Here is a 13,073-nt window from a genome sequence, read left to right on the forward strand (position 1 = left end):
ATTAGAATGCTGGTTTTACTGCCCTTAAATTCCTTTGATTAATCAATGTAATTTCGCGTTATATGTACAGTGAATTAGAAAAGCCAATGTAATTTCGCGTCATGTGCAGAGTGAATATAATGAAACATACCACTAATATGACACGAGAACACTGTCCGTGCCAAACCCAACATGAAGATCATTAGGGACTTGTCCGACTCCTGGCATGTTGCGTCATCAGTCAACAGGCATGCGAGAATGGCCTTATTAGTACTGAAAATAAAGGCCAACTACTTACAATGCGTGTTTTGTTAAATTATACATTGTGGGCCCATTATTATAAAGGTTTATACAATCTAGACTCCGATCTCTAATGACGCCACGCGAACGCAAATCTTTAAACGGTTTATAAGCAGGGCCAGGTATTCGTAATTTCTCAAAAATACACTTTACAGTCATGTCACAAGATAATATAAACAGATAACTAAATAACGGATAACATACAAATAAACATGGATAATAAAAAAAAAAATTGTGTAATGTACGAGATTAACTGTGAAGCTAGAAATAAAGAGAGAAACAAAGAAAAGAAAGAAATGTTTTATTTAATGACGCACTCAACACATTTTATTTATGGTTATATGGCGTTAGACATACGGTTAAGGACCACACAAACAGAGAGAGGAAACCCGTTGTCGCCACTTCATGGGCTACTCTTTTCGATTATCAGCAAGGGTTCTTTTATATGCACCATTCAACATACAGGGTAGTATACACCACGACCTTTGATATACCAGTCGTGGTGCACTGGCTGAAACGAGATATAGCCCAATGGGCACACTGACGGGGATCGATCCCATACTGACAAAGAGAGAAACAGGTTTAAGGGGGACATGGAAGAAAGGAAGGGAAGAAGAAATGAATTAAAGATCAGATTTTGAAATAGAAAACAGTAATAAGTTTGTCTTATAATAAATAACTCTAGATAAATATATTTTCATGTATTGTTTGCAGGAATATGAACCAAGTGTGCCAATATTCTTCATATTCTTTACACTGATACATTTTGTCAGGTGTATATTTTTTCAATTTGTGTTTTACATTATAGAATGTTTAAAAAAGAGTATGTGTTAGGTATCTGTTTCTGCATTATACTTCTCAATCTAATTAAAATTAGCTCCACTATTACATGTGGATCTAACAGCAGCCAGTTGGAGCTCATGTCCACCAATCAAAACCTTACTTGCAGAATCATGCCAGTGATTTGAAAATAATTTGAAAACATTCCGAATTATTTTGAGGGTATACGATATGTTTCATGTGAATTACGAATGCCTTATTTAGACCAGTAGAACTAATTTTAATCAGATTGCTAACAACACTGCGTAGTATCCAATGTCCAAGTAACATTTCGTCTGTAAATAATAACTTAAATATTGACCAATCACACTTCGCCTTTTATAACGTTATTTGGGAGCATACAAATTCTAAAAATATCGGGCGAGTCTATTTTAGTGGCCGCAGTACAGCGAGCCATACCAATACGTACGGGATAGGTTATCAGTCTTCAATTTTACATTACAAATTATTTATTTATTAAAAAAACTAAAAACGAAATCAGTCTTCAGTTTTACATTACACATTATTTATTTTATAAAATAAATCATGTTTTAAGGCATTTGTAATTCACACGAAACATGTCGTATACCCTCAGGATAATTCGGAATGTTTTCAAATTATGTTTAAATCACTGCCATGATTCTGCAAGTAAGGTTTTGATTGGTGGACATGAGCTCCAACTGGCTGCTGTTAGATGCATATATAATAGTGGAGCTAATTTTAATTAGATTGTATACTTCTATATATATGATTGGTATATAAAGGTAAAGGTATGTGTCATCCTGTCTGTGGGATGGTGCACGTACAAGACCCCTTGCTATTGATGGAAAAATGTAGCGGGTTTTGTCTCTTAGTTATATGTCCAAAGTAGCCAATGTTTGGCATCTGATAGCTGATGATTAATAAATCAATGTGCTCTAGTGGTGTCGTTAAACAAAATACACTTTAACTTGTAGTACCTCTACAGTTTTTGGCACAGTCATAGAACAAATGTTCTATGGCAAAATTCACAGATATTTGATTATATATATATATATATATATATATATATATATATATATATATATATATATATATATGTATATGTATATGTATATATATATATATATATATATATATATATATATATACACACACATAAGGAAACGCATTTGTTGTTATTATTCGATGTAGGATCCTATACTGAAACCTTGGTAACGGAGGGCGGGACGTAGCCCAGTGGTACAGCGTTCGCTCGCAGCGCGGTCGGTGTGGGATCGGTCCCCGTCGGTGGGCCCATTGGGTATTTCTCGTTCCAGCCAGTGCACCACGACTGGTATATGAAAGTCCGTGGTATGTACCACCATGTCTGTGGGATGGTGCATATAAAAGATCCATTGCTGCTAATCGAAAAGAGTAGCCCATGGAGTGGCGACAGCAGGTTTCCTCTGTCAATATCTGTGTGGTTCTTAACCATATGTCTGACGCCATATAACAGTAAATAAAATATGTTGAGTGCTTCGCTAAATAAAACTCTTTTTTTTCTTTCCTTGGCAACGTTGGGTCTTTTATAGACAGAAAATATAAATTATAGATTTGACAATATTATGTAACCTAAAGTTGAATGATTTCAGATTTAATTTAATTATACTAATTCAAAATGGCATTTAAAGGGAGAGTCCTGAGTTTACAACCATTGTGAAATGTATCCGACAAACAGAGCCTTTTCGATGACGTAACATACAAATTAAATACATTTTCTTATTTAAAATATCAGTGTCTGTATTTGCAAGATATTTGTTGTTGTCCCAATGCTTGTAGTAGCCAATACTGGATTTTACCTCCTAATAATTTCGTACGTACGAAAAATATATATATCACGAATTAATGTAAAACCTGAGTGCTACACACATTAGTATACGACCGCAAACACATTCGATATACAGACACTGGTATTCTAAACAAGAAAATGTATTTAGTATGAAACAGTAGTCGCCAACAAGAATATGTGCAATCATCTTACAACGGCTGCAAACTCAGGACAGTCCCTTTAAAATATTTTCTACCTTTATGGGGTTTGTTTTTGTTGTTTGTTTTGGTTTTTGGTTTGGTTTGTTTTTGTTGTTTGTTTTTTTGTTGTTGTTGTTTTTGGGTTGTTGGTTGTTTGGGGTTTTTTGCGGGGTGGGGGGTTTGGGGGGGGGTTAACGACACCACTAGAGCACATTGATTTATTAATCATCGGCTATTAGATATTAAACATATGGTCATTTTGACAGTCATAGAAAGGAAACCCGCTACATTTTTTTTCAGTAGTAGTAAGGGATCTTTTATATGCACCATCCTACAGACAGGATAGCACGTACCGTCTTCAGTATACCAGTCGTGGTGCACTGGCTGGAACGAGAAATAGCTCAGTGGACCCACCTAAGGGGATCGATCCTAGACCGTCCGCGCATCACACGTGCGCTTTACCACTGGGCTACATCCCGCTTCATCTCTATGTGTGCGTATATACCATTGAGGTTTCAGCACATTGTTGTGCACACAACTCAGCTATGTACCATGTCTAGACAGGGAAAGGGTTAGTAGTTAGTCGCATATACCATTGAGGTTTCAGCACACTGTTGCGCACACAACTTAGCTATGTACCATGCCTAGACAAGGAAAGGGTTAGTCGTATATACCATTGAGGTTTCAGCACACTGTTGCGCACATAACTCAGCTATGTACCATGTCTAGACATGAAAAGGGTTAGTAGTTATTCGTATATATCATTGAGGTTTCAGCACACTGTTGCGCACACAACTAAGCTATGTACCATGTCTAGACACGGAAATGGTTAGTAGTTAGTCGTATATACCATTGAGGTTTCAGCACACTGTTGCGCACACAACTCAGTTATGTGCCATGTCTAGACAGGGAAAGGGTTAGTAGTTAGTCGAATATACCATTGAGGTTTCAGCACACTGTTGCGCACACAACTCAGCTATGTACCATGTCTAGACAGGGAAAGGGTTAGTAGTTAGTCGTATATACCATTGAGGTTTCAGCACACTGTTGCGCACACAATTCAGCTATGTACCATGTCTAGACAGGGAAAGGGTTAGTAGTTAGTCGTATATACCATTGAGGTTTCAGCACACTGTTGCGCACACAACTCAGCTATGTACCATATCTAGACAGGGAAAGGGTTAGTAGTTAGTCGTATATACCATTGAGGTTTCAGCACACTGTTGCGCACACAACTCAGCTATGTACCATGTCTAGACAGGGAAAGGGTTAGTAGTTAGTCGTATATACCATTGAGGTTTCAGCACACTGTTGCGCACACAAATCAGCTATGTACCATGTCTAGACAGGGAAAGGGTTAGTAGTTAGTCGTATATACCACTGAGGTTTCAGCACACTGTTGCACACACAACTCAGCTATGTACCATGTCTAGACACGGAAAGGGTTAGTAGTTAGTCGTATATACCACTGAGGTTTCAGCACACTGTTGCGCACACAACTCAGCTATGTACCATGTCTAGACAGGTAAAGTGTTAGTAGTTAGTCGCATATACCACTGAGATTTCAGCACACTGTTGCGCACACAACTCAGCTATGTACCATGTCTAGACAGGGAAAGGGTTAGTGGTTAGTCGCATATACCATTGAGGTTTCAGCACACTGTTGCGCACACAACTCAGCTATGTACCATGTCTAGACAGGGAAAGGGTTAGTGGTTAGTCGCATATACCACTGAGGTTTCAGCACACTGTTGCGCACACTGTTGCGCACACAACTCAGCTATGTACCATGTCTAGACATGGAAAGGGTTAGTGGTTAGTCGTATATACCACTGAAGTTTCAGCACACTGTTGCGCACACAACTCAGCTATGTACCATGTCTAGACATGGAAAGGGTTAGTGGTTAGTCGTATATACCACTGAGGTTTCAGCACACTGTTGCGCACACAACTCAGCTATGTACCATGTCTAGACAGGGAAAGGGTTAGTAGTTAGTCGTATACACCATTGAGGTTTCAGCACACTGTTGCGCACACAACACAGCTATGTACCATGTCTAGACACGGAAAGGGTTAGTAGTTAGTCGCATATACCACTGAGGTTTCAGCACACTGTTGCGCACACAACTCAGCTATGTACCATGTCTAGACAGGGAAAGGGTTAGTAGTTAGTCGTATATACCACTGAGGTTTCAGCACACTGTTGCGCACACAACTCAGCTATGTACCATGTCTAGACAAGGACAGGGTTAGTAGTTAGTCGTAAGTAAATCTCAACGAATAAACCCTATTACATTATCAAAATCGTACCTTTGCACAAGGCAGAGTCGAAAAGAACTTAGGCAAAGTCCTGCTTGCGTCCTTGACCACTATCAGATGATCGTCCTTAAACGAACCGCCACTCCCTTAGGAGATCCATAACAACACGTTCCATCCTTCCTGTACTGCCCATAGGAGGACTGCCACTCCCAACACTATAATTAAGCTTAGAAAACCCAAACTTGCACAGGATAGAGCTCAATGGAATATATATATATATATATATATATATATATATATATATATATATATATATATATATATATATATATATATATAGCTATAGCTATGACGGCATTAACTCATTAATCAAAACAAAACTAATGAAAGGTGAGTATATATTCTGCCCCGACGGTGACACCAATCAGTAAGAGAGAATTCAATGTAATGTTTGACGTGACGAATAGTCTAACATGATTAGTCCACTCACCTGCAGTTGCGTGCCTGAAGAGTGCCACCATTAAGACATGTATTCATTCTGTCCATACACCCAGCTGGAACTGGAACTGAAAATAAAGAGTTGTCTACCATGAATACAACCTTCCACAAGAGTTATCTGCCATTAAGATAACATATTACAGTTACCATTAATACAACATCTAACAAGTATTGCCTACCATAAATAGCTAGTAAGAGATGACTACGATGAATACATTTAACAAGAGTTTTGACCATAAATGCATCTATCAAGAGTTGTCAACCATGAATACAGCATCAAACAAAGGTTTTTTTTTTTTTACCACGGATATATGTAAGAAGAGTTGTCTACCAAGAATGCAACATCTAACAAAAGTTGTATATTATTAATACGACATCTAGCAAGAGTTGTCTACCATAAATACAACATCTAACAAGATTTGTCAGCCATGAAGACAACATCTAACAAGAGTTGTCTACCATGAATACAACATCTAACAAGAGTTGTATATTATTACCGGCCTCGGTGGTGTCGTGGTTAAGCCATTAGACATAAGGCTGGTAGGTACCGGGTTCGCAGCCCGGCACCGACTCCCAACCAGAGTGAGTTTTAACGACTCGGTGGGTAGCTGTAAGGCCACTACACCCTCTTCTCTATCACTAACCACTAACAACAAACACACTATCCTTGAGAGATAGCCCGGATAGCTGAGGTGTGTGCTCAGAACAGCGTGCTTGAACCGTAATTGGATATAAGCACGAAAATAAGTTGAAATGCAATTCATAGTCCACTGGTCACACCGTTTGTTATTGGTGTGATAATGGGACATAGTCATACTCCAAACATCTCGATTCAGATGCTCTAATAAAGTCTGCATAGCGAAAACTGAAGAAACAGCGAGATCGCTGCCTTCGTTGTTAATTAACAACTCATTAATTTACGTTTACCAGTCATCAATTCCTCAAAGCCACAAGTCATGAAACTAGCTGCGTTCTGTCACAATCGTCGTCTGCTTGCGTTTTCCTTTAAGTTCAATGATACTATGTAATACCCTGTTCAATGGTTTAAATAACACTAATAACGTTCGTTCATCTCATATGTGAACTGTTACAGTAACCGCAAAGCATATGTTTGCAACTAATAGCAAATACGTAATTCGAACTTACAGGCACGTGGATCTCGACAGTTATCTGATATACGTTTTAATATTCCCGGGGTGCTGATCATGATCGTTTTGTCAGGATCCTGACATTCGGCGTCATCTGCTCGCAGACATGAGACAGCTCCACCTAGAGTCCTGAGAGAGAGAGAGAGAGAGAGAGAGAGAGAGAGAGAGAGAGAGAGAGAGAGAGAGAGAGAGGGGGGGGGGGAAGAGAGGGGATAATAGGGAGGGGAAGAGAGAGAGGGGAGGGACAGAGACACACAGAGCGACATAGAGATAGAGAAGGAGAGAAAGAAGGAGAGAAAAAGTAGAGAGAAAGTTATTTATATAATCTGCAAACTGTAACTTGTATTAAGTATGCCTGTATTGATGTTAGTAATACTTAACGTCAGTTACAAATACTGAACTGCATACATAGTACCTAGTTATCGTTTATTCTTAGAATAAAGCAACATAAATTCAGCTTCTATTTACTTTCAATTATTATATTTAAAATGCAAGTCGCAGTCCTTATAGACACGTCGATGATGATAATTTCACAAACCGGCTGGTGACGTTACAAGACCAGTGTGTCATACCGATATTTTGACACGTGCCATAAAGATTATTAACCATGAAACCGTTTATTGTATATACACACACGCACACACCACGCACACATACCCACACACCACACACACACGTACGCACGCACACACGCACACACATCACACATATACACACACACAACATGCATATATCGGATACACCCGTAAACCGGGCTATTGTTTTCCATTGTGCTGTGACCAGTCAAGCGTTGTTAATCTTCGGCCACATTCATGTCATTTTAACACAACGGCACATTGACAACTACTTAATAATATCACATTTATAATCAAACATATAACTATTTTGTTTAAATTTTATGACCGGAAGTAGTGTTTGATATCGAAATATTATGATTAGAACAGAGTGTAAAATTCCGAATTTTTGCAATTGAATGCGAAAACATGCGAAATATTACGAAATATGTTCACTTCGCCTACTTTTATCAAACTGCTCCCCTTTCTTCTGCGAAGCGAGAAGCTTCTGAGAAATGGGAAGTCATTTCTCCTACTATTTCAATTCTAGATTATATATATATATATATATATATATATATATATATATATATGTGTGTGTGTGTGTGTGTGTGTGTGTGTGTGTGTGTGTGTGTGTGTGTGTGTGCGTGTGTGTAGTCAAAGATATATGGTATACTGAATAGAATAGATATAGTTACGCAATATACTTAATAATCCCAGAAATGCAGTATACTGACTAGCCACATATACGCAGGTCATTCAATAACCACATATAGGAAAATATACTAAATAGAAACATACGCAGTATACTGAATACTAGCAGATAATACATTTCTGATACACTTACCTGCAGTATGCTGATTTGTCTCCTGTTGGAGGGTCCAAATTTACATTCGTCATGCACGTAGTCCGTCTTTTTGTACATCCGTCTGATAGTGGGGCTGGAAAAAAGAAGACATGCTAGAGGTGTCTGCATTGGGCATGACGTAAGGAATTGTGGGTACAGTTAGCTCCCTTGCGAAAAGAGTGCTCGTATTGTTTTGGTATAGATCTATGTTTGAAGAGTAATTATTTGGCATAAGAATGTACTTCACATTCTTAATAGTCCTGCAGCAAAGGCCCCCAAAATTGAAATGTACCGGGGCCGGAAGTATAAAATGTGTCACCATAGTGGAAATTAATCTCTGGGGTACAGAGGTCATGAAAATATAAGATGACATTTTCTAAAGTTGGTGCAAACAAGTCCATCAATACAATTGTATATATTTAGAACTACAACACTTAGAAAGGCGCCAATACGTTCAGCAAAATAGTTTGTTATACTGTCAGATATTTGGTTGTCAAACAGTTGAAATGGGTGACGAAAATGCATATGGTGGTGTCAAAATTTGGGCATGGAAATCTAACAATTTGTGTTGGTAAGACACTTTTTTATGTTAGATATTAAATTGTAATGGTTGATAAGTTTAGTTGTAACTGTTCGTCTAAAATGATAAATCAAGATGAGGTATATATGCTATACCATTGATCAATTCATTGTTCACTGAGTAAGCGTTGTTGTCATTATAGAGCTATTGACACTCATACGTTACCACAAATACAATACCGAACCATCAATGAATTAATAATGAAAGCATGAATGTATCAATGAATGATGAATGAATGAATTGTTAACAAATCCATAACACGAAACCCACTGAGGGTAATATATAAATTGAGTGCTATGCATACTACCGTCCTCATACTATGCATACTACCGTCCTCATACTATGCATACTACCGTCCTCATACTATGCATACTACCGTCCTCATACTATGCATACTACCGTCCTCATACTAGTTATCATCTGGTACACTGGCGGCTTCATCTCTCTATCATCTTCACATACAACATCATCATCTGGTTCATTTATTGCCTGGTGTTCTGCATGGCTATCCGTTGTCAAAGCATGATCACTGACACTTTGAACCGGCCTCGGTGGCGTCGTGGTTAGGCCATCGGTCTGCAGGCTGGTAGGTACTGGGTTCGGATCCCAGTCGAGGCATGGGATTTTTAATCCAGATACCGACTCCAAACCCTGAGTGAGTGCTCCGCAAGGCTCAATGGGTAGGTGTAAACCACTTGCACCGACCAGTGATCCATAACTGGTTCAACAAAGGCCATGGTTTGTGCTATCCTGCCTGTGGGAAGCGCAAATAAAAGATCCCTTGCTGCCTGTCGTAAAAGAGTAGCCTATGTGTCGACAGCGGGTTTCCTCTAAAAAAAACAGTGTCAGAATGACCATATGTTTGACGTCCAATAGCCGATGATAAGATAAAAAATCAATGTGCTCTAGTGGCGTCGTTAAATAAAACAAACTTTACTGACACTTTGAAGCACAAGAAATGGGCAGTCACTTTCGTATCAGTTTGGTCAGCAATTCTGGGTAACATAAAACCTGGTTCATTAACTTGGGTACCACATGCCCATAAAACATTTTTTTTCTTTTCAAAACCACGCTTGGAAGCATTTCCAAACTCACGTTTGGGTGTCGTGACGTCTCTCGATGTTATCAGCCTACTGTTATGTAGGTTAAAGCTGTCTTCATTTTGTATAGCTAATTTGGTGAATTTCATTGTGACTCATTGGACATTTTATGAATAATTCCCATAGTGTAGGAGCAAATGTTAAAACTTTACATAAATAATGGTGTGGTCTATCACATATTAAATGGGAAGTATTTATCTTTGTGAAAATTATAAAAGTTTATGGTAATTTGATTCCTCTTGTCAAGAGGACACATGGGGCGTTTACGGACCATGTCTTTTGACAGAGTTTGACCCTCAAGTACTCGAGTCCAATATTTTGGACTCGGGTAGGCCTTAATAGCAAGCCAACTCCCGCTTCGGTGTGGTTTGCATGGTTCTGAACATTGACAAAAATTTACACAAAACCATGCAGACACATTTTGGAATATTAAAAGGAATAAATATCAAAATATTAAAAATGAGTCGTCATTATAATTATGAAACTATTAGTAATTTTCTTGAGACTAAAAATACCTGTATCTTTCTTTATTTTTAAACCATAGGTAGGTATTTAGGATGCCAGGGGCCGACATGAATACATCTCTGCTGAAGATTAACAAATAACTGTGGTCTTCTACCATTTTCACTGTCGCCATTGTTAATAGTGCAATACTTGCAAGGGTGTTCTCTGAATAAAGAATAAGTAGAGCTTGAAACTATTTTTACCGAACTCGGCGAGAGGGGTGGGATAGTGGAGTAGGGAAAGATGTAAGGGCTACCAACTGTAATTTCTAAAATACGCCAAGTAAAAAGGGTGGACAGAAATGCTAAGGTAGACGTTACTCATCGCACTCAGTTTATATTAGGTGGGTTGTTTTGCTTACAGAAGAATGGAACATTTCACACTGATTTGTTTTCATTTACAAAAAAAAACATTTCTTTCTGTCTATTTGCATACAATGTATGTCAACAAACGCTAGATGGCGCTTCTAAACGTGTATTCCAAAAATAGCGACTGCGAGCCCGCGTTAACTGTGAGTCCTACTATATACAATACTGATAGTGTTACTTTATTAACGTGCCTATATCCAAAAGAGGTTCAGGCACGTTATAAAATAACATATCCAATGGTAATTTTCTGATATTATATATTTTACGAATGTTTTTTTTTTAATGTTTTTTAGGTTAAACTTAATATTTTGTCTAATATTATGAAAAGTAAGAACATACTGACCTGTACACGGCGTTATCCGCTCAACATAGAACTTGACACTATTCTGTCGGGGGTCAAGGTCAGTAGACCGGTTATTTTAATGTGGAAAAGCATTGCAATAATATAGATAATTTTTAATTTAATGACGTCGGTATTCCAAATTAAATTTAAAAGACTGCACTACTTACATAATATGGATTTGAAATGAAATTACGGTAAGAAAGGAAATGTTTTATTTAAAGACGCACTCAGCACATTTTATTTACGGTTATATGGCGTCGGATATAAGGTTAAGGGCCACACAGATATTGAGGGAGGAAGCCCGCTGTCGCCCCTGCATGGGCTACTCTTTTTGGTTAGCAGCAAAGGATCTTTTATATGCACCATCTCATAGACAAGATAGCACATACAACGGCCTTTGATATACCAGTCGTGGTGCACTGGATGGTGCGAGAAATAGCCAAATGGGCCAACTGAAAGAGATCGATCCCAAACCAACCGCGCATCAAGCGAACGCTTTACCAGTGGTCTACGTTACGGTAAGATATGTTGCATGGTTATTATTGCGTACAAAGCCAAAACAAGGGTGCGGAAAGTGACTGTCGTCGATAATTATGTTACGTAATTGTTGAACAGTCCATTTAGTCCTCTGTGTTAAGATATATTCGGTCTATCATAGTTGGTAACATACGCCTATGAGGTACTTCCGATCTTGTTGACTTTTCCACTATTCCGCAGTAAAGGTTGATAACTTTTCAAATGAACTAAAATACTCGATAATTAAAACCTAAATGTAAAAATACACTTGGTTGATAACGGTAGCAGTATTTCCGAGATGGTGATCACGGTTGTCCGGTCAGGTTCCTGACACTGTAATTAAAACCTACCTGTGAAATTACATCTGGTTGATAACTGTAGCAGTATTTCAGAGGTGGTGATCATGGTTGTCTTGTCAGGATCCTGGCACTGAGCATCATCTGTTCTTAGACAGGTAAGCGCTCCCTCAAGATAACTACAATTAAAAAAAAAACGCACAAAAAACACCGGAGTTATCACTCTTAGGCTTGGGTTCGCTTCCCCGTACCGGCTCTCGCCCAAAGCGAGTTTAGCGACTCGGTTTGTACGTGTAAGGCCAATACGCCGACTTCTCTCTAGCCACTGACCCACTGTCATGGACAGACAGTCCAGACAGCTGAGGTGCGTATCCAGGACAGCGTGCTTGAACCTAAATTTGATATAAGCACGAACATATCTATAAATAAATTAAAATTTCATTTAATACATTTCTGGATGATAAAGGTAGATACCATTTCTATTAGACATTTTCTTCTTTCTTGTTTTCACTTACTAACTACTAAAACATTTAGTTTTCCAAACACAGCGCCTGTTTACAATTCATGTACTACATTAGTTGGGGGAGCTGAGGTGGTTAAGAAAATGTTGATGGGGCCGGGGGGGGGGGGGGGGGATATTACATTTTGGCAACTACAGACATAGTAAAGAAAATCGCATATGCGACAATTCTATCGTATATGACTCAAACTACTATATAACTTCATCCAAAGTATTAACTGAAGAAAGTGGAACCTATCATGACTCATTTTCGATACAACTCGCTGTTCTTACAGCAACCCTAGTTTCGTACAAAATGTTAGTACGTGTACTTAGTTTTGCAGCTACCCAATACATGTTTCAAGCAAACGGTGACTTGACTTATTACGAGATGAAATAAAATTGCTTATATTTATTGCCTAGACAAATCGTTATTGGATAACACACATTTATCACCAGTGGCAAGGCTGTTAG

General features: G+C 38.4%; 1 protein-coding gene across 3 annotated transcripts in view; it reads right to left on the reverse strand.

Annotated features, from left to right (window-relative positions):
* LOC121386839 overlaps positions 1 to 13,073 on the reverse strand; it is a 45,243-nt gene that overhangs the window by 15,900 nt on the left and 16,270 nt on the right. For all 3 annotated transcript variants that reach the window (XM_041517853.1, XM_041517855.1, XM_041517854.1), the window contains 5 exons: positions 12,155 to 12,279; positions 8,394 to 8,487; positions 6,991 to 7,121; positions 5,837 to 5,912; positions 131 to 252 (listed from right to left, as the gene is read on the reverse strand). In XM_041517853.1, coding sequence (XP_041373787.1) covers positions 131 to 252; positions 5,837 to 5,912; positions 6,991 to 7,121; positions 8,394 to 8,487; positions 12,155 to 12,279 — 548 coding nt within the window. The remainder of the gene's footprint in view (positions 1 to 130; positions 253 to 5,836; positions 5,913 to 6,990; positions 7,122 to 8,393; positions 8,488 to 12,154; positions 12,280 to 13,073) is intronic.

The sequence above is a fragment of the Gigantopelta aegis genome, chromosome 12 (assembly GCF_016097555.1).
Source record: "Gigantopelta aegis isolate Gae_Host chromosome 12, Gae_host_genome, whole genome shotgun sequence".
In the NCBI taxonomy this organism is placed as follows: Eukaryota; Metazoa; Mollusca; class Gastropoda; order Neomphalida; family Peltospiridae; genus Gigantopelta; species Gigantopelta aegis.